The sequence below is a fragment of a genome, unplaced genomic scaffold, assembly GCF_019419815.1.
Source record: "Pyrus x bretschneideri cultivar Hongxiangsu unplaced genomic scaffold, Pyrus_bretschneideri_v1 Contig3, whole genome shotgun sequence".
NCBI lineage: Eukaryota > Viridiplantae > Streptophyta > Magnoliopsida > Rosales > Rosaceae > Pyrus > Pyrus x bretschneideri.
The window spans coordinates 9,363,936-9,387,553 of record NW_025999612.1 but is presented as its reverse complement, the minus strand read 5'-3'; the positions used below and the strand labels follow the sequence as shown (position 1 = coordinate 9,387,553).

Here is a 23,618-nt window from a genome sequence, read left to right as displayed (position 1 = left end):
GACCAGTGCAAGCCGTTCTTTATGGCGATAAAGAAGAGCAAGCGCTTGCTCTGGACCGACGAATGCGAAGAAGCCCTCACAAAGCTCAAGGAATGCCTCTCTAAACCTTTATTGATGTCCTAAACAGATTAATAGAGATGACTTGTACCTATACATGGCCGTGTCTGACCGTGTGGTATGTGCAGCTCTGATCCGAGAAAACTCAGGGGAGCAGAAACTGGTATACTATATATCAAAAGCTATTCTCGAACTTGAGACAAGATATAAAAAAATGGAGAAGTTTACCTTAGCATTGGTAACAACAGTCAGGAAACTCTGACCATACTTCCAATCGTTTAGGGTGATCTACATGACGGAGTATCTGCTACGATCTATCTTGCATAGCCCTTACGCCTTATCTAGAGTTACTAAATGGGTCATCTAATTGAGGCAACGCGAGATATTTTACAGGCCCAGAACGTCAATCAAAGCTTAAGCACTAGCAGGTTTCGTGGCTGAGTTCACATTGGTAGCTTAAGATACTACAGACACAACAAACTCTCAAAACCCACTAGAAAATCCCTGCATTTGGAAACTCTACGTATAGATCATCGGCCATACATAGGGCGGGCGCAGGAATGATACTACAGCTACCTAGATGGCTCCATACTTAAACAAGTTCTAAAACTTGGGTTTAAGGCAAGCAACAACGAAGCGGAGTACGAAGCACTCTTGGCAGGACTCAAAGTCGCGGAAGAGCTCCAAGTAAAAGAACTGCTGATTCATTGTGACTTGATGCTCATAATTAATCAGGTCACAAGAGATTATGCCACTCATGATCCAACGATGATGCTCTATATAAATAAGAAATCAAACAATTGAAGTCAAACCTTGGGTATCAGTAAGCTCTCTGATGATCAAGTTAGTAAGCAATGTTAAGATTCAAGCAGTCGGTAAGAGAAAAAGCAAAAGAGCATGCATTGTACGAGTGGAATTGCGTTACCAGAGTTATGCGCTAAATGAGGGTATTTATAATAGTCAATAGAGAGACCTTTTTAAGGACATAGATTCAGTATTAAAAAGGGAGATTCCAAGAGGATATTTAGGATTAGATATTGTTTCCTCCTAGAAGTGTGATTACTTGAGACGCATGCCAATCTGTAGATGGTAAGAATCTACAAGAATATAGAAATCTATATGATCTCCAGTCAGATAAGTTTACGTGTCTTGCGGAACAAGAATGGTCAATCTTAGCGAAATCGGCAGACTTCGCCTACTTTTTTGGATAGACTACAACAAGATCTAGTGGTGCCGCTAGTCTTTTAAGCAGTTTTATCTGATCAGAACTATCAAATCGAATTCATGACTAGACTTCTAAGGTATACGTATTCTGATCCACCTTACTCCCTCCTTGGAAAATGCTTGGTCACCATTGGAGAAATCTACTATTACTTGTTTGGCCATTGTTTGAGTATACTGTAATGAAAAGGGTTTGATACACAAAATATTATTAATCTCAATTTCAATTTCGATTCCTATAATAATTGAAAGGATAGACGACAAGTCAGTTGGAAGGAAAGAACATATGCTTTAAGTTTGAATTTTTTTTTAAAATTTTTTGTAAAGATTAATTACATATTGAATTTGGTTTGTGAGAGTAGTTCAAGTAGTAAATTTGGGTTAAAAGAGATTTTTAAAAAATAATATGAAATCTTATTGGAACTGTCTATATCCAATTAAGTCTTTGGAACCATATCAGATCCTAGATCTGATGGAATAGGATGAATTGAGGCAATATTTGACAAATATGTAATCATCTTGAATATGTTAATTATTTCTTTATTTTTCAATCGCTTGGAAGGGACAAAAGGAACATCTTGTTCTTTCATCAACAATTGTTGATCTCTAGTGGACCTCTTAGAAGGGTTCAAACCCAAATAAAGTTCTAACCATCTATTAGAGGAAAAAGAACGAATGAATCTTGTAGGACTTCCTAAAAGCAGTCTGTCTACTGATTTCACTATAACGGCTTATTCGAAATCATAATAACCAATTTTTATTCACCTGTCAAGCTTGAAGGAGTTAATTCAATCCAATATTTTTTTAGGAAACCATTCAAATTGATGAACAAAAACTTGTTTAAAAATTAGGGATAAAACAGTTTTGTTAATGATAATAATATTGATTTTTCTTATTATTGTCTTTTTATTTAGTATTTTAGGATGACAATTTTATTTAACTGAACTAATAATGTAATTTTTTGTAGGCTATAACTGTATTCTCTCTTAAAATTAATATGTAAAAATAATATAAGTGTAAGTGCAAAGTGAGGTCATATTAGTTCAAATAAAATATTCCTTCTAAAAATTAGACAGTTTTTTCAAATAAAATATTCCTTCTAAAAATTAGACAGTTTTAGTAGGTGGAATCATCGACCACCATGTCTTTGGAACTTGGGAGTGTCGCTCAAAACTGGTAAGCAATATCTTCCTACATTATTGCCTTCAAATTTGATTAAGTGTGCATAACTTTTTCCATTTCCCCTCATTGGTTGGTGCGCTTCTTGCCCTATTGTTGGAGTAAAATATTAATACACCATCATATATCCATTGTATAATGGATCACACACCTATTTTTATTTCCTACACACTTTTATTAAATTTTAGCTATTAATTTTCTTCAATTTATTCGATTCGAAAATTGAAAACTAAAAAGAGTGCTTGAGAAGTAAAAATAAATGTGTGAATAATACTATCCTTGTATAATTTACTACCAATAATGACAAATATAAGTATATTTTAAGAAAAATAATGTACTGAGATACACGAGCCTGCTTCTTCAGGATCCAATTGAAGAACGCCATTGGCTTGTTGATGCCCTGTTAAAAAAACACTAAAAAAATTATGGAGTACCGCATGTAACGGTTAAACGTGTTTACAATCTGGCATGTCACATGATTCAAAAGAACGGTTCACTGTTTCGTTGTTAAGTAGCTCATAATTTAAAAAAGTAAAAACATGATACGATATGCACATTCATCATTCATGCAAGAATTCACGTTATCTATGCATATGTGAATTATGTTAATTGAGTAAGATATTATGTTTGTTCTGTTACATTTAAAGTTTAAATTTAACTTTTGATTTTATTTTTGCTAAAAAAAACACTCGAGATTATCTTAAAGAAATTTTTCAATGCACTTAAAACACAGAAGAAAACACTTCAGGTTAGAAAGTTTTTTTTTTTAAGCGTCCCTCCCTCGAATTATGAAGCGCCTGGTATTGAAAGCTTCCAGAATCCAGGGGGTTTGGATGTCTTGGCCAATAAAGCACTTCACCTGATGCAATGAGCTTATAACATATAATATTGAAAACGAAGCTTCTTGGCTTCCACCTTCTATTTTATGCTACAAAGTACAGACATTAACTGGAGCAGCACCCAGCCTCATTCAACGGTTCCACATGACCGACCTTTGTCACGTGTTCCGTGAGGCCCCACCTTTGCCACCTGTTCGGTGGCCCCCATTTTTGTGATGATTTCTGCTCATGTGCTTTGAAAGAAATTTTTAGTTGCGGCGGAAATATAAGTGGTACATTATGTGTTTTATGTAAGTGATAAAATATTTTATTTTTAAATTATTAATTTTTAAATACATATATTCTACTCTTTATATAACACGTGATGTATCACCTTGTGTGACATTCACTTCGCAGCACTTCACAACGAATTATTGACAAAAAGAAACTCTTGGAGTCAAGTTGAGATTGTGATTGTGTTTGTGTCCGCACTGTGTCGTTTCCGCGTCAACCTTTTCATACTCCGCCGGAGAGCTCCGTCGAGTCTTTGAATGAGGACACGGACCCGGCAGTCCCGCTCCGGAATCTCTCGATGGTCCGAACAAGAATGGATTCCGTGCAGTACTTCCTCACCGATTCAATCCACGCCACCACTCTAGTCAGCAGTGACCAGATGGATATGGTATCCGCCGGCATCGCCTCCGCCATCCAGGAAATCATCTCAAACGGCGCCGCTCTGTTGGATCTCTTTCAGAACCGCACACCTGCCGCTCAAATCGAGGTTCCCGAGGTCAAGAAAGAGGTAAAAGAGAACGATAGCGGTAAGGATGACGCAGACGGAGGTGACATCGTGGAGGTGGACGAGATGGAGCTGCTGGCGGAGCACATCCATTACTGCGAGATTTGCGGGAAGGGTTCAAGCTAGACGCGAATTTGAGAATGCACATGCGGGCTCACGGGAACCGGTGCAAGACCCCCGAGGCGTTGGCCAAACCGGAACAAGGAGCACGGGAAGTTCCGGCCGTTAAAATCGGTGATTTGCGTGAAGAATCACTTCAAGAGGAGCCACTGCCCAAAAATGTACTCGTGTAACAGGTGCAATAAGAAAAGCTTCTCGGTGGTGGCGGATTTGAAGAGCTACTTGAAGCATTGCGGCGAGGCTAGGTGGCGGTGCACGTGCGGCACGAGCTTCTCGAGGAAGAGCAAGCTGTTCGGACACATGGCGTTGTTCGAAGGGCACATGCAGGCGGTTGAGGACGAGAAGAGTGGTGGTGGGAGTAAGGTTGTGACAGCTGTGGAGCAGGATGATGATGATGAGGGGGAGGAGGGCATGACGACGTCGTCGAAGGGAAGGGAGTTGAATTCGAGTTCCAATATTTACGAGGATATTGAGTTTTCTGATGAATTGCTTAATTGGTTCGGTTCGATAGATGACTATTTTTTGGAGGATCTGTTGACTGATTTGTAGATGACTATTTTTTTTTTGTAATCTCCTGCTGGATTTTCTAATAATTTGAATAAATGCCTATTTTTGGGTTATATTTGCAAGGCTACCATCCTTGTTTTGTTGGTGACAATGAGACACAGTAACAAATGTGGTTTCGTGGAATTGCATATCAAGAAATGAAACACGGAAAAATTGTAGCAATGATCTGAAGTCTAAACTATACCGGAGTTGCATGGGTCCAGTTCTTCTAAAGTTCAAGCTTCAAGGAAATCATGGTCACTCATTGTTCGGTGTTAATTTACCTGTGAAGAGAAAATAACAACAAATGTTAAATGACCATAATTGTTATCAAACAGTAAGCAGTGGTGGATTCAAGAGATATTATTTTGGGGGCTCAGTAAGACTAGCGCGAGCAGCGTGTAGAACTTTTTGAACGGCATTTCATCGAGCCCTAGTAGGCCCGGGGTCATTTATCAAGTCATATTCCGCACCTGTCGACATATGCCAACAAATTCCGAACAAGCATATCAACTAATATCAATGGCTTTTGAGTGAGTATGTCAGCATATGCTAATGTACGCCGAGTGAGCTTATCGATAAATGCTTATAACAATGCATACAAAAGTACAAGGCTAGCAGCTACCTAGCCCAGTGTCCATACAAGCAATTCGTCGAGTAGTTGGAGAACATACCAAAAGGTAGCAACTAGTTTTCAAGGGTATCTCAAATTTTCAAAATGTAGCACCTAGTTCTTCCATAGAAGATTTCTGAGCTTGGGAGGGTCAGCTGACCCACCTTGCCTGAAGGTGAATCCGTCCCTGACAGTAGGTGACCATGATTTTTTAACCTCCCAAGGTCCAGGAGAACAAGACTGGGAGTTTTATTTTCGATTCCAAAACTAGTATAACAGTTGATCTGGTCCTCTATTTTAACCCTAAGTTTGTACTTGTTTCTTTTTAGGCTTAGGTTCTTTAACAAATGCGCCTAATTTTGTGTTTTGTCTTTTCGTGACCTATAAAGTCACTATATTCAGAGAGTGTTGACTATACATTTTAAGTGAGTTCATCATACTGGGATATGAACGTAGTTCTGCAGGCATCTTCAAACGAGCAAAACTTCACTATTGACTATGTTTTAGGCTTTTAAATTTTTTTTTTTTTTTTGTGTGGAAGAGTTGGTTAAGCCTTACAACGGGCTAAGTATGATAATTTGGTCCAAATTTGTCTTTGACGACAATCAAACATAAGATTTCTCACTTACAAATAAAGAGAAATATCATTAGACAGCAGTACAATATGACTTAAGATAATTGGAGAAATGGTTTCTGAACTTTGCTTAACTTGAGGTTTGGCCACTGAATTAAAAATTCGTGATCGAGTAATAATCCTTGAACTTGTTATTATATGGAGCAATGATCATTTTGACTAACTCCGATAGAATTTACCTTCACTTTTGCCCCTTTGAACTCTTTATTTTGGATTAAGTCTAATGAAATTATTCTACACGACCATTGCTCTTATTATAACAAGTTCAGGGATTAGTCCAATTTTCTCTTAATATCTTTTTTTTATTTTAACAAATGATATTATGCGTACTATGAAAATAATGTAACTATTGTTTAGTTTTTACAAGAAACAATGTATCTACGAGTTTATATTTATAAGAAAATAAAGAACCTATTATGGAGTCTTTTAGAATTTACATCCATTTTTTGCCTCTTTAAACTCTTTATTTTGGATTAAGTCTTACGAAATTAGCTTAAACGACCTATTGCTCTATATTATAACAAGTTCAGGGATTAGTCCTCATAGATTTTAGTTCAGGGATCAAAGCTCTGATTGGGCCAAAGTTCAAGGACCATTGCTCAAATTTCCTCTTAATATCTTTTTTTTTTAACGAACGATATTATTCGTACTATGAAAATAATGTAACTATTGTTTAGTTTTTACAAGAAACAATGTATCTACTAGTTTATATTTATTAAAAATAACAAAAAAAAAAGTACCTATTATGAAGTCCAGCTCAAGGAAAGGAATGAAGGCCCTCACTTTGGGTGATTATTCTTTGTCTATGCAAAGAGGATCTATAAAGGTATAAGGAAATCCAACTCTCTTTGTTAATTAGAGTTGAATCTTTGGTTCACCACAACTACTGGGTTGTGAATTTAATAGGTTAAGTTTTGTTTTGAGTGCGTACAAGCATGTTTCGACTATTTAATTGTTAAATGCATGCGATATGTTGCTTCATGAACTTAAAAAAAATTAATTTTTTCCTTCAAGTGGGTTCATAGCCTAGGTCTAGTCACTAGTAGAAAAAAATATTTGCGCGACCAAACTTTATGTGACGACATAAAACTCGTTGCGCAAAATAGGTTAGCGCAACGAAGGTAACATTCCGTTGCTCAAACCGGTCGGAAATAATTTAATGGAACAAACATGTTGAGCGACGTCATGTTTCGTCGAGCAAAAGTAACTTTAGCGACAAAAAAACTTCTTGTCACGCAAAATGTGCGAATGCCTGTATTTTTGGTGCCAAAAAAGCGCGACCAATTTTTCGTCGCACAAAAGTTTTGTCAGTTGTTTGGTCAAAGTGTTGAATGCAGTATTTACTCCATTGTTTTGCACGACGAAGGTTTCGTCGTGCAAAGTAGTCTGAATTCCTTTAAAGTAGTCTAGCCAGTTTCGCTCTTTCTCTTCACAATTCAATCAAAAAACTCTTTACTTTCACAGAATTATTATTCCAATTTGTTTGTTTTTCTGTACGCGATGGCGAACTGTGGTTGTCCTTCGTCAAAGAGAGTTCTGGGCGAAGGTTTGAGAAAGGTAATACGTACTAAATTTTGTTGGTTGTTTAATTAATTAAGTATTTGAGTAGACTAATATAAGTTTTTATTTTGTTGGTAGACAAGAAAAAGAAGAGAGTTGCGACATGCGTTAGATACACTTCTTTAGCTAAGAGCTGTTATCAAATCACTTACGCAGAATTAGTAGGATATCAAAAGTCGGATATGGTGAACAAATTTAGGGGCGGCGTCGGGGTATTGGTGAGTGAATTGGGAGTCTTGGAGAGATGTCCCCGAGGAGATAAAGATAGTCATGATCGATGCATTAGCTATACGTGTAAATTATTAATTAGTTAAATAATAATTTAGTTCTTTAGATAAAATATAATAGTGACATGTATAATTTATTTATTTTTGCATATCAGCCTAATTGGGACATTGACAAAAGTGACGCAAATTTGATGAAGTGCATCAATGTTGTGTTCAAGTAGCATTTTCGGGAGTTGAAGTTTGATGTTGAAAGTGACTGCAGAGCGGCACAGAGTGGCTGGACCACAGACGATTAGAATAATTTTTTTTATTAGTCACTGAATTATTATTAATTTGGAAGAATAAATTTATATGGATTGTATTTATTTTGTTTCGTTTCGAGAACAAATTTCTAAAATATTATAATGTTGACATTATTTTGTTGAGAAACTGTTTTCGAGACAGAATAAAATAAATATTCAGTTAATCACACAAGGCTTTACGCGACAAAAAATTTTATCGCTAAAACCTTTGCGGGACAAGATTTGGTCGCACAAAAACACTGTGAAACAGTCAATTAGCGTTTAAGGCGTCGTATTTATTGCATATTACTACTTAATTACACGACGAGGGTCGCACATAACGTTGAGGGACGAGACTTTGTCGCGCAAAATGATGGTCAGTGGCATTGAAGTCGTGGCATTTATTTCGTACTTTGCGCGACAAAAGTTTCGTCACTCAAAGGTTATGCACGACGAAGCCTTCGTCGCATAAAGTGTTACGTGTTCTTTATAAGCACATATTGTTTTACAATTTTCTTCACATTATTTTGTACATCTGATGGCCAATAATAAGGATAGTAGGAGAGTGGTGGTTTATGAACGAATGGTGGAAAGAAGCAACACGCCCTTCAGGCCCTATGATATGACACAATATGTGAAGTTTGCGCATTCGATTCGTTTAGCAATGCAGAACAATTGTCCTACTGCTGAGTGACGCTCTTGGAAATTTATGCCTGAGGACATGAAGAAGGCAGTGATGGATATACTATTAGTAAGTGTGACAAATGTTGAAAATAATTAATTTTGTGAAATTGTTTTTTTATATGTTGTAAATAATTATTTGCATATATGTGTAACAGTGTAACTATACTCTTGATGATATGAACAAAGAGTTGATGAAGTTGATGGAAGAGGCGTTGAAGAAGGGTTACATGTAGTGGCATTATGACGTGGAACGGAAGGGGGACTAGTAGAGTAGTTTTAAATTTATATTGTTTAGGACAATATTTATTTTAAGTTATGTAATTGGACTTAATTAGCCTTTAATACATATTTTGTTGTTTAAATAATTGAATTGATTAATTTACTTTATTTAAGTTTTCTATTATTTCCGACCATGACGAAGTTTTCGGTGCGTAAAGGCCATGAAAAACGCGGTTAAATTTACCGCCAAATTTCGAATCCATACGTTTTGAGCAACGAAACGTTCGTCGAGTAAGGGTGAAATCAAAGGGCGATGACTTCGGAGTCTTGCGCGAGAAAGGTTTCGTCACGCAAGATTTTTACTCCAGATGGTTAGTTTTCTAAGTCAGAGGATTCAATGCTATTGAATCAGAGAATCAGTGCGGCATTTGCTGAGGGGTTTTGCATATTTCTCAAATCCACGATTGGTGACTTAGGTGCTCGTTCGTTGAAGAGGATGGAAGGTGAGAGTTCTGAAAAAGGTAATACCCACTAAATTTATTATGTGTTTTCTATACATTTTATACTTTGCATTATTATTTTTAATATAAATTTTTTTAGTAGACTAGAAAAAGAAAAAAAAAAAAGATGCGCCCGTGGTCCAATACAGTTTTGGAGGGAGCCGCTACAAAATTAATTATGAAGGATTGATGGGAATTCTGAAGTTGGATATGTGCAACAAGTTTATGCACAATGTGTGTGTATTAGTGCGTGACAAATGCAGTGCGGATTGGGAGTCTTGTAGAGCCGTCATCGAGGAGATAAAGACGCACTTGGTCGATGAGTTAGAGCCTGATTGGGACATCGACCAAAGTGACCCAAATTTGATAAAGTGCATTGACAACATATTCAAATCATCTTTTCGGGAGTAGAAGTTTGATGTTGAATATGAGGCAGAACTGAACCGAATACCAGAACCATCAGCGACATAATAGAATTTTATTTATGTTTTGTTTTTATGTTTAATTAAATAATAATATTTGGGTTTTTAAGTTTTTATTTATGAACATTACTTTTTAATATGCAATTTTAAAGTTTTTTTTAATAAAATATTATTATAATAAACGATTATATTAATTAAATATGCATGAATGTTTAATTAATTTAAAAATAAAGTAATACATGAAAAAAAAAAGATTTTAAAACAAAAAAAATAAAAATAAAAATAGTGACAAAATTACTTTTTTGTCGCTCAAAGTGGAATTACACGACGCTACACCATCGTCATGCAAAGGTTATCAAAAAACGCGGGACTGGCCATAAGTTAGCGCCAGAACATGGAATGCATATGTTTTACACGACGAATGTTTCGTCATGCATGGTGGGTAAAAAATGGCAGTAAAGGAGAATATATTTGGCACCATGTATTCGAATGCACAGATTGTGTGGGACGAATCCTTCGTCGCGTAAGAGTGTGAAATTTAATTCAGCTTCCTAGACGCAGAGAGATAGAAACTGCAAAATCATTGCAGCTCTGCCTCTCCTCCCTTAGCTCATTGTCTCTCCTTTCCCTTAGCTCGATCACTCGGTCTCGTGCTCCTGCTCTTCATCACCTATATATCATTTGGTAAGCAAATTTGTTTTCAATAATTTATTTGAAATTACACAATGAAACTAATAAAATTAAATTTGTTGTGTGTAGGTGTTTTTTTTTAACGACTATCGGCGAGGAATGCATTAAGAGGTATATTTTCTTCGACTATTTCATTAACATTAAATGTAGTTTATTTATTTGTTTTTTAGCATTTATGTGATACAATTTATTTGTATGCAAACATTTTTGTATGAAGTTAAGTATTAACTTCGTGCGTTGTTTTCACGAAAACTTAGCTTCCCGTTTGAGAATTAGTTGGATTTTGTGCATGGATATGAAAGCATGACTGTGGTCCAATTAATTCTTGAATTGTCCCAATTTTTGGACAGTTTGGGAATGCACAGTTATGTGTTGTAGTTTGCGGTTCACGGATTAGATTTCGATAAAGAGAAATTTGGTAGCATGTCTGTGCATTCTTCGAGTGCTACGTACGTATTTAGTACATATGTGCTGCATTTGAAGAATTGCATGGATGTGCTGCCAAATTTTTTCAACGTCGAAATTTAATTTGATAGAGTCGTAAAATACGACATATAGCCGTGCATTCATGAATGGGATATGACCCTTGTCAGAGGCATAAGGTGGCATGTTATAATTGAAGTGTTTACAACCATTGTGATTTTTCTTTTTTTCGCATGCGATATGGACAAATAGTGGATACAGAATCCTAACAGATGTGCACATGAATACTTGGACGGAATAAATCAATTCATTGATTTCTTAATGGCACACAACCAGGGTTCACCTCTAATTCGGTGTCCGTGTAGGAACTATAACAATTCAACAGTTAAGTATTATGAAAATGTTCGATACCATTTAGTACGACATGGTATGATGGAGACGTATACCACTTAGAATCATCATGGGGAAGGATTAGTACATCCTTCATTTTCACATGTGACCCCTTTAGTTGAGGCAGCTGAATCTTATGTTGATCCAAACAAACAAATTATGGATATCCTAGATGATGCTTTTCCAAACACCTCGACCAATTTTGATCAGGAAGGGGGAGATGACGTCCCTTGAAGCATGGATAATGAAGCCTTTAAAAATTATGAAAAGCTATTAAAAAGTGCCAAACAAGAATTATACTCTAGTTGCGAGGATTTTTCAGTACTGACAGCTATTGTGAAGCTGATGCATGGAAAAATAAAATTTCGTATGTCCAATCAGTGCTTTGATTATTTTTTGGGCCTTTTCAAGAGGATGCTTCCAAAAGACAATTGTTTTCCTAAAGATCACAAAAGTACAAAGAATGTGTTGAATGGTCTGGGATCGGGCTATGAAAAAATTCATGCGTGTAAAAATAATTGTGTATTGTTATATAAGGAGAATGAAGGGCTAGATAAATGCCCTATATGCAAAGAGCTGAGGTTTAAAGTGACAACTCAAAACAGAACGATGAAGAGTCCACAAAAAGTTATGCATTATCTTCCAATAAAGCCCAGGCTTCAGCGTTTGTATATTTTGACGTATACTACTAGCGACAGACATGGCATAAGGACAAACGGGTGGATGACGATTTGATGTGGCATCCAGCTGATGGTAAGGCATGGAAAGAGCTTGATCGTTTGTGCCCCGATTTTGTGCGAGGTCCATGGAACGTAAGATTGAGGCTGGCCACAGACAGATTTAATCCATTCGGGGTATTAAACCAAAACTACAACACATGGCTAATCTTTGCAATTCTGTACAATTTACCACCTTGAAACTGCATGAAGAAAGAATATATGATGATGACTATGTTGATAACCGAGGATCCGCCCAAGTCCATCGATGTTTATTTGCAGTCGTTGGTCGATAGGCTGAAAGATTTGTGGGAAAACGGAGTTTTGACATATGATAAATCAAGTAGGTAGATGTTCACCTTGCAATCAGTAGTGATATGGACTATAAACAATTTTCCCACATATGCTATGATGTCTGGGTAGAGTACTAAGGGTTATTTGACATGCCCAGTTTGCAAGGAGGACATAACATCTTATTGGCACATCGGGAAGGTTTGTTACCTAAGGCATCGTAGATGGTTGCCGTGGGACCACGAGTGGCATCAGAATGAGATGGAACAGAAATTCAGCCAAAACCTAGAGAATGGTTCAGAGAAAATATTTTAGCCCACTTGAATCGTTTGGATTTTCGTCTGTTTGGAAAATCGGTAAATAAGACTAGACATGACACGTATCTAAACTAGACACACAAGAGTATGTTGTTTGGGTTGCCGTACTGGTCCAAATTGAAACTGTGCCACAACCTCGATGTTATGCATGTTGAGAATAACGTGTTTGATACATTGGTTAGAACTATATTAGACATCAAGGGAAAGACAAAGGACACGATCAAAGCTCGTATCGATTTGGAGTGAATAGGAATAAGGCCACATTTATAGATAACGAGGGAAGGTGAGATAACCAGAAAGGGGCTAGCTTCTTTTTAGTAAAATCGAAGAAGGGGAAAAAGTTTTTAAAGTTTCCAGATAGGTATGCTTTAAATATCGCACGATGTGTAAATGTCGACGGGGGCAAATTTTATGGGCTTAAGACTCACGATTGTCATGTCATACTACAACACCTATTCTCGATTGGTATTCAACACCTATTGCCAGAAGATGTATTGAAGCCAATTCTATTGTTGGCAAGATTTTTTTCTCAATTATCTGCTAGGACGTTGCAAAAGTCTGATGCACAACAGTTACGCACTGACATTGTCAAAGTCCTATGCAAGTTTAAACAAATATTTCCTCCTTATTTCTTCACAAGCATGATCCATGTGATGATTCACTTGCCAGATGAGGCATTACTTGCCGACCAGTCAATTATCGATGGATGTATTCAATCGAAATGTATAAAGTCTTTAGTCATTAATTAATTCGTGATCAATTGATGATTTAACTTATTTTGAATCATCATTATTTTATTTTTGCAGATTACTGGGTGAGTTAAAGAAGAATGTAAGGAACATGGCGAAGCCCAAATGATCAATTATGTAGGCTTGGGTGGCATTTGAGACGAATACGTTTGGTGCTATGTACTTACAAGATGTTGAGACGGTGTTCAATCGACCACATCTTAATAATGAAGGTGGTGTGAGAAAGCAAAAACTATTTGTGTTTGCCCAAATCGCACAACCATTTGGCGAACTAGTACAAGGTGATTCGTTCACCGAAAGGGACATGCAAGTAGCTCATTGGTTCGTACTTAACAATTGTGACAAGATAATTGAGTACCTAGATGAGCAAGAAAAGTTGATGAAACGGGAACATCTTTCACATTTATATGTTGTGAAGCACACCGTGACCTGTTTCCTTGTTGGTTTCGCGAACAAGTAAGTTGTTTAAGTTTTTTTGTTGATTTTTTCCTAAATATAATTGCATGTCAGTTGTCATAAATTTTGGTAAAACCAACATGTCAATTTTTTGGTATAAATTAGGTGAAAAAACTGAAGGAAAGCAATTCTCCCACGTATACTGATGAATTATGCAACTTGGCTATCAGACCTCTAAGCGCGGAACTGTACTCAGGGTGTCATGTGAATGGCATAAAATTCTTGGGAGCTAACTGTGATGACAAGGTTTGTACTCAAAACAGCGGTGTACATGTCCCAAGAGCGGGAGATATTGCAGACATTGATTTCTATGCCAAGTCATCATTTTTAAGTGTCATTCGTTCAATACAAACCCTAGTAGGAATGGAAGTGTTAAACAGGACGATGGTTTACTATCAATGAACACTACCCGATGTTGGTACTGTGAAGACCCGTACATTTTGGCAACTATGGCCAAGCAAATTTTCTACATCGAAGATCTAAAGGCCAGAAGGGGATGGAAAGTTGTTCAGATGATTGATCACAAAAGGGTGTATGATATTGCGGACCGAGATCCTGACGACAATGACGATGATGACAACTTTGCTAACCAACTCCTCAAAACTTCGACACAAATTGGTGCATAAACACTTCAGGATACTAATATTGTCCAAGAACCATTTTAGGTAGTTGGAGGTCCTTAAATCGAAATTCATATAGACTCAATTACAATTGATCCTGGAAGTCTCCCACGATACAATCCACCTGAGGGCGTGGATGATGTTGTTGATGTACCAACGATGAGGATGAATGGGAGACAGAAAGTGATCAAAGTGAAGATAGTGATATTTATTGTACCGAGGATGAGGTTAAGGACTTTTGACTTATATGCAATGCAATTAAGTGTATTTAATTTTTTGTATATAAACAAATTTTAATTTATTAAATTTGTAATTGGATAAAGGATTAAAAAAAAATTAAAGTCAATTCAAAGTGATGAACACTAGAAGGTCGTTGTGCATAACGTAATAACGCGACGAAAACAAGAAAATTTGTCACTCAAGGTAGGTTTACGCAACCCAAAGGATGTATTTGGTGGTTTACACAACGCATTAAGTTCAGTTCGTCGCGCAAGGTCTTCAAAATTTCCCAAAATCAAAATATGGGCGCTTTTTTTTAAATGTTCATTAAACATTAGGCGACGAATTAGGGTAAATCGTTGCGCAATACCGTATTGCGTAACGAATGGGATAACTTCATCACTACAAGTCCTTCAAAATTTCAAAAGTAAAATGTAGGCGCCTTTTTTTTAAATGTTCATTAAATATTGTTCGACAAAATGTGCTATATTTGTCGCGCTTTTTACTTATACGCGACGAATGTTTTCCTTTTGTCGCGCATTGTTCTCAAATTAACCAAAAATAGGGCAGGTTTTTTTTAAATTCATTAAAACTAAGCGACGAATGTGTTCGTCGCGCAAAGTCCTTCGCATTATTAGTTCTAGAGAGCCTTTCTTTCTCTCATTTTCCAAAACCTCCATCTCACTCGAACTCTCTCACTCTAACCATCTCTCTCACTCGAACTCTTTCACTCCAACCTCCAACTCTCTCTCCCTACAACTCTTTTTCCCCCTCGAACTCTCTCTCTCCCTCGAGCCCTCTCTCCCTGTAACTCTCTCGCTCCCTATAACTCTTTTTCTCTCTCTTAACTATAAGGTAATTCGTTTTTTTTCTTCATTTGTTTATTATTTTAGATGTATGGTTTTTGTGGATTGATTACATATTAGGGTATACATTAGGGGTTACAAATTTAGGGATTTTGTCAATTTGGGGATTTAGGGTTTAACTCATTTTGGGGATTTAGGGTTTATCTCAATTTGGTGATTCAAGGATTTCGAAATTAGGGATTTTAGATATAGGGAATTTAGAGATTTCAAAATTTGGGGCGTAGGGTCGGGTGGACATCAAGGATGGGTGGTAGGGGGTGGGGGTGGGTTGGGTTGGGTTGGCTGTGACTGAGTCATCGAGGGTTGGGTAAGGGTGGCGCAGGGATGGGTGGTGTGGGGTGGGGGTTGGGTAGGGTTAAAATTTTAAATTTCATAATTTTTATGCAAATTTCATTTAATTTTCATTTTCATTTAAATTACTTAAATTTGTTAAGTTGTTAACTTTATAATTTTCTGTTTCAATTTTGTAAGTTTAGGGTTTTTGATAATGTTAGGATTAACATATTAGTGTTAGGGATTATTTTATAACTTTACAATTATAGGTTTAGAATTTTAGTTTAGACTTATTTTATATTTTGTAAGTTTACTTGTTCATTTGTTAAAATATTCAACAATTTTCCTAGTCAAATTTGCTCCAAATCAAGCATGCCGGGTGGCGTTAGAAAGATAAAAACGTTCCTTACACTTTTACAAAATGGACTTTCCTTAAAAAAAAAAAAAAAAGTCATCTTGAATGACTTATGGCCGAAACAAGAACAAGACATCAAGCTACCAGCATTGTGTGATCAGCCTTCTTTTATTCAGTATGGTCAAACGACTAGAAAATAAATTCTGAAACTTAGACACAATCGTCTTGAAAGACATATGAATCTACTTCAATTTTTTTTCGTTTCATCGCCTTTTGCTCAAAATAGATTCACATGCCCTACAATTGAAAGATAAAGAAAAGTATCAAAATCCTCACAAAATAACAAATCAATTATAACTAAGATTAGAGTACAAATATAGAATAATATCGACTCATCACCTATCGATTGAAATCTTTGCGTAATAAATTGGATGTGTCCTTTTTTTTTCTTTTGTTGAAAATTTTATGTTCTTTGAATTCAATGTTCTTTTTATTCAATTGCATTGGTGAATGTTAATAGAAATCACTGTTCTAAATATCCCTGCTTAGGTATCCGCCTAACCCATCCAGACCCATCTAAATATCCCTGCTTATTCTCAATCTTTTCATTGTGTTCCAATAGCTCATAATATTAATGTCATTTCATTTTGTAGTTTGTAATGAAATAATATATATTTTAAATATAGAGAACTGTTATTAGCACTCCAAAAATCTCATTCTACACTCCTCACAAGTATATTTTTCTTTCTAATTATAGAAAGTTTGAAGTGTCAAATGAGATTTTTGGAGTGCTAATACCAATTCCCTAAATATAAACAAACACTTATTTACACGAAATATAATAGATTTAATTAAATCCGCCTAGTTCGCCTAGACGCCCGCCCAAACCCCACCGCCTAGGCGCTAGGCCTCAGCCTGCCGCCTAACTTAGCACCTAGCGTCTTTTAGAACTTTGTTAGAAATTATATCTATTGGTCATCGTGCTTGAATGTTATGGCTTAATTTTCTATTTCTTAGTTTCTTGGTTGGTTGGTTGGTTGGTTGGTTGGTTTGTTCCACTTTTTTTAAAGAAACCTCGACTGCATAAGAGAAATTTTATAGAATCAGGAAAAAGAAGTTGCACTTAGTAAAGGGACATAAAGTTATCTCATAATATAGAAGAAATAATAAAGTAAAAAATACAATAAAAGAGCGGGGAATATAAACTTAACTCCTCTTAAGAAAACAAATAACAATACAAGAAAATAGGAACGACGCAGTGCCCTGGGGAGTTTCTGCCAAGGGTTTTATGTTTGTTTATTTCAATTGTACCCTAGGCGTATGCGATTCCGGTATATTGCGAGCAGGTGCGGGTGGCGGCCCTTTGAATGGTCTTAGGCTGCGGCGAACGGGCACCACTTTCGTGCTCAAAATATCACTTTGACATTCAAAGCAACCTTGTTCAATTATATGAGAAAATCACAAGAAGCAAGAAATTAGCTACCAAATAATAAAATTGGTAAAAACTAAGTCGATTTAATTAAGTAGCTAATGCTAATGCTTGGAGATCTCATAAAAGGAAGATAACGATTAGTTATACCATGAGGAAGTAGTCCACAAGTTGCTTGGAAATCCCCCATCAGAAGCAACACTAGTGTTGTAATTGCCACCAGCTTTGCTGAAGAACCATTCATCTTCTGAAGCAGAAACAATAACTTCGAAAATCCTTTCACCACAACGTGGAGATGAATGATAGTGCAAAGGGAAAGCAAGGTTTATAGACTTTAGCTTGCGGGGGTTTGGACAATAATTATATGCTTCTATTTCTTTCTTCTTCTTTTTTTTGTCAATATATGCTTATGTTTCTAATTGGACTGTCAAAGGGAGGACCTTTGAGTTGTCCGCTGAAGTAGAATAAATAGCAAAATGAATCGAAGAGGAAATGGACCGTTGAAAGATAAAAGGACAGTGGAATTTGAATATTCGAGCTCCGATTTGGGCCCGTGATAACTTTTTGGAAAAAAAATGGCGCCACGAGTCCAACACATTGCTTCGGCTTTGATGTATGATGGAATTTGGCCGTCCAGGGTCATTTTAGCCTCCAAAATAACGTTTAAAGTTTTGGAATAAAAATCGGACTCTTCGTTTGTAGTTCGATTAATGTTTAACTAATATTGTTGTAATTATTAGAAGTCATTTGAGTTGTTCCAAACATTTGTAATCTTTATTTAAGTCATTTGGATGTATCAATGACAATCATTCAAGAATTAATCAAACAAAAACCCTTTGGGATTTCTCTTAATTTTCTGATGGATTCTAGATTTTGTTCTGCAATGGATTACATTGATAACCATTTCAATCACTTTATGCTGCGTCATCCACTCTTTTTACTTATTCTCTACCATACAAAAGATTCCTCATTTGTTCATTGAAAATAGTGTAATTTTAAACATGTAGACAATTTTTTATTAAACTTTAACATCACCACAATTTAGTACAATCACCCATGTGTAGTGTGACAAGTAACTTCGCGTAAGACTCCTCAATAGGAGAGTCGTTTTTTACCAATATGTCATTTGCATTAGGTGCCTAATTTTTTCTTGGTTAATTATCTACGAGTAAAGTCTTTTCTTAGTTAATTATCTATGAGAATAAAGTGAGGAAAAAAAAAAAAAAAAGTTGCTCATATATAGGACTCCATTTTCTGATCGATTCGGCCCCCAAATTTCATGACCCCAGCGGCGGTGCTGGAACAAATTGCTTCCTTAATTTATTTTTTATGGGTGAAGGTGGAGATGAATGATAGTGCAAAGGGAAAGCAAAGATTTATAGACTTTGATTTGACTTTGATCCGCCTATGAACCTTGGTTTACGCTTTACGTATTTTATTCTTTTAAGATTTCTTGAGTCACTCTAACTTACTTGTAGGGGTTTGGATAAGAGTTTCTAATTGGACTTTCAAAAGGTTGACGACAAGTCTTTTACCGCGGAATCATGAATAATGGGTTCCGGCTCTGATGATCATTTTCTTCCACCGCGAACTCGTGGATAATGGGTTCCAACTCTTATGATCATTTTCATCAGGAAAATTTTACTTGAATCCATATAATCTCTCTTTACATCTAACTTTTTATTTAAACTATCAATATCTTTTTAAACCAAATTTACTACATAAACTACCCTCACAAACCCAATTCAATATGTAAATTATCTTTATACCCATATCAAGTTAGAATTTGTGATAACTTATTCTCTTACAGAATAACCAAACCAATATGATTTAGATTCTGATTTATACATTTCCTAATTTTGGTTTTTACTGAGTTTGATTTCGAGACTTAAAGGTCAGAGGCTACTTGCAGTTTTTCTTTAATCTTGTTATATTTTGCACTTGTTAGAAAATCATCAGTTGCTATTTTGTTTGACAGGTTTATATATACATGTTTAGGTATGGTAATTGATGTCTGCCTCAGCACCCTTTATGGTCATATTGTTGCCAATTCCATCAGCAATTTTACTCTCTTCATTGTATCATTTTTGGTGATTACGACTTTTCTATTGACATTCGGCTTTAAATCTTTGTTACATTGTTCGAAAAAAACTTGGCCAGTGATTTTCACGCTCAATTGAATCTCTTGCACTTCTCTTTTTGAGTGCAAAACACTTAAAATGAGTGTCCAAAATTGCTATCCAAAAGTTTATGTTTTTTTCCTTTGACTTGTTACCACTTTTTAGAAATAACCCATAATTTTTCTGTAGGTGCCTATGCTCTTTGCCATTTGAATTTAGTTATATGAATATTTACATAAATATCATGCTATCTGGTTTTGTTCTTGACCAATTTTAACTAGTACATAATCTCCATCTTCTGTCTTCTTTGCCTTGACGTTGGCGTGATTGCCTCAGTTTTCTGTAGGATGGATTGGGAAGTGGTACGTGCCTTCATGGACTTGTGATTTTTATGCTAGGCATTTAGTCACAGATCTAATTTCTTTGTCTCTTTTTAAGTTTCGTAGAAGAAGGATTGGTGAAAGTATTGGGTGTGGGTTTATTGATAAAATTTAGTTTTATTGTTAATTACATCTCGTACTTTATAGTAATTATGTAATAGGTTAAAAAGGACACCTCATATTTAAAATTTAAGTTGAGTGTAGAATGATGTTATATGGGTTCAAATAAAATTTCTCTTTTCATAATTACCTGATTAGTCTAATTCGGAATTGTGGATAATGGGTTATGGCTCCTATGATCATTTTTATAATTCCCTTATTAGTTTAATCCAGAATCGTGGATAATGAGTTCTGGCTCCTATGATCATTTTCATATTTCCTTGATTAGTTTTATTCGGAATGGGATCATTGATAATGGGTTCTAACTCCTATGATCATTTACTTAATTTCCTGATTAGTTTAATTCGGAATCGTGGATAATGATTTCTGGCTCCTATGATCATTTTCATAATTCCTCCCTGATTAGTTTAATTATTCCAGCTCTTACATGTTTTTTCTGTTAATGCAATTGTTTCAATATATTATGGATTGCGATGTATGCTCAAATATGTGTTGGAACTAATATTGATACGAGATCATTGGATTCCTTGTGAAATATGCAACGATAAATAATGAATTTAGAAAATTAATTATGGATTGGAAGAAGAAAGGTTGCCAAAAGTTTTATTTGGAAATTATACACAAACATCACATCAAAAGTTGGAAGCTTCGGGTTCTCTTTCGAGTGAGAGTCTTTCTCTCTTTACGAGAGTATTTCTCACATCTTCGTGTGAGGCCTCCAAATTTGAGCAGAACAGGTGGCGCCGACCCTAGTTTCGGTTAGGGTCGATCACCGTTCTCCCCTTTTTTTCCTTCTTTTCATTTTTCCTTACTTCTACAATTTTTTAGCCTTGATTGTTATACCGATTTTAGAAAGAAAATATATTTGTGAGGAGTATAGAATAAGATTATTAGAATGCTAATAACAATTTTCTTATAATATTAGTACGATAATTAGTGTTAAATTGTGAAGTGTCAGATAATCCATAGAGAGTCGCTAGCATTTTTCTTAACACGCACTCTATTATAGACTAGTTTTAGTCATGAATATGAAGAGCTAGAATTTAACATACCCATATCCCTTCATATGATTAAGTTTGGTATTTGCGGCTAAAATTGAAGTTTTCGCGGACAAGCGCTTCAAGATCTTAATTACGTAGTGTTTATTGCTGCCCAACACAGACGATATTTAGGGATAATCTATATTCTGACAAATTGAAATGACAGATTCATGAGCAACTGTAGTCTGTTCAGTGTTATTTGTGACCAAAATTGTACTCGTGGCTGTAGGGTTTACCAGTAAAGATCATTATATAAAGACCCCCGCACCTCTCCAACCCCAACCCCCAACCCTAAACATGTTTATTAAGAGGAGCCAAGAGTACGAAATTATTGTCACTTAGTACTACAGTTTAGTAGTATTCTTTTTCACTTATTAGTAAGAGATTTTAGGTTTGATTATCGACAAAGGATAAATTAAACTACATTATTGTTACCCCATTGTGAGGTTAGCCCATCTACTCCCCCTAAATGGGTCCTTTAATGGTTTCCAAGCTTGGTATGCCGGACGAACCCTATGAAAGCAGACAAGTCATAAAGAAAAATATCTAAGAATGAGAAATGTTAAGGACTTTTCAAAAGTTGTACTCTTCGTGGACTCTATGTCACGATACAATTTAACATTAATTATCCGAGTCAACATTTTAAAACATTGTGTAAAAAACATGAGATGACAGAAAGTTTATGACTAATCTTACTTTTAAAAGAGTCTCGTTAACACTTCTCTATAACAATTTCAAGGGGCACGTTCCAAATTAAATATGCATTTTGATATAGGCACCTGAACTTTATTTTTTCACATTAGATTCTCGTTAATTATGAACGAGAGGCATCAATGCCTGTTTGAAACGGTCTAATGCGGAGAAAATGGTGTTTAAATTTGTAACACAATTTATGGGGGAGGGAAAAGGTTTGGAAAACCATCTTCTTAGATTATATTTTGTAAACCGCATAATAAGACAATTAATGATTGGAATCAATTTTTAATGATTTAAAAAAAGAACCAAGCACAAAGTAACAAAAGAAATCAATAAAAAAATAAAAATAAATAAAGAGTAATTTTGGTAGTACATACTGTCATTATCATTCATCTCCATCCTCGTCCCATATCAATTAAAATCATGTTTTATTTTTATTGTATTGAAATTTTATATTAAATGTGATTTTACAAAGCTTAACCATCACAAATTTGCATCTGCTACCATCTCAGAGTCGCATCAAGCTGCATAAGCTATCAACACATTTGTAGAACACCATATGGCTAAGTTCAAATACCATCGAAGGAGAGACAAGAAAACAAAAACTTCGAAGAGAACTAAGAAGTTGAGACATCAGCTTCTTCATCATCTCTTCCGCTGCAGGCTGCTTCGGTACAAAGCTCCCACGAAGTCACATCCTGAAGCTTTCTAAGAAATGGTCTACAAGACCACAAGACCACGACTGGCTTGAAGGAAATGCAAACAAGGATCAAACTGCAAAGCATATATACCGTATGACATAAGCTCTAACCCATAAATATTGCTATATTTCACTTCTATATGCAAATGCAAAACACAGTTGGTAGATCTCTATGGCTAGTTCAAATACCATTGAAGTGGAGATGGAAGAAAACAGAGACTCTCAAGACAATGAAGAAGAAACATCAGCTTCTTCTTCATGTATTCCATAAAAAATATGTTGTAGAGATTTACCTGATTCTCTTTACCACTGCTTGATATATTGTTCCATCTTCCCCGAGAACCACTGGATTTCCAAAGGGAAACTTATTCGGTTACTAGTGGCTGAAGGACTGGTTCAAGAGAAAGCAGGGCAGCTTATGGAGGAAGTAGCAGAAGAAAATATAAATGAACTGATCAACCAGGGCTTGCTGTAAGTATATGATGACCGCCCTTACTCAGGAACTAAATTGCAGGTCCCCAATCCTCTTCGAGAATTCTGTCTTCACCAAATGGAGACGTTACTTGAATACTCCAACTAGAATTCTGTCTTCATCTCTTCGAGAATTCTGTCTTCACCAACTAGAATACTCAGATTCTATGAATATCCTCCACTTGCACTGTTGCGTGCGGGCTGAAGACGTTACCTGAAGGTTTGCAGTTTCTCACTACACTTGAGCAGTTAGACTTGCTGCCTCTGATGAATGATCATGCAGAACGATTGACACCTGATGGGGGAGAGGAAAACTACAAAATTAGGCACATTCCACATATCATTTATTACCATATCAACGGCGCAACAAATTGCTGCCACTAAGGAAGTATAAGGATCTAATAAAGTTTGGAGACG

At 35.9% G+C, this 23,618-nt stretch overlaps 1 protein-coding gene and 1 pseudogene across 3 annotated transcripts in view; one reads left to right on the top strand and one right to left on the bottom strand.

Moving 5' to 3' along the window:
* LOC125479752 (putative pentatricopeptide repeat-containing protein At1g64310) overlaps positions 1-23,618 on the bottom strand; it is a 28,056-nt gene that overhangs the window by 2,114 nt on the left and 2,324 nt on the right. The window contains exons 2-3 of one of the 3 annotated variants that reach the window (XR_007260228.1): positions 23,024-23,496; positions 22,440-22,804 (exon numbers count right to left, since the gene is read on the bottom strand). Coding sequence is in view for 1 of the 3 variants with exons in the window: in XM_048589589.1 (XP_048445546.1) it covers positions 23,477-23,496 (20 nt within the window). In the remaining 2 variants the exon portion in view is untranslated. Of the gene's footprint in view, positions 1-22,439; positions 23,497-23,618 lie in introns of those variants that run through there. The other 2 variants (XR_007260229.1, XM_048589589.1) reach the window with 2 other exon arrangements.
* LOC125479755 lies at positions 3,742-4,816 on the top strand (annotated as a pseudogene).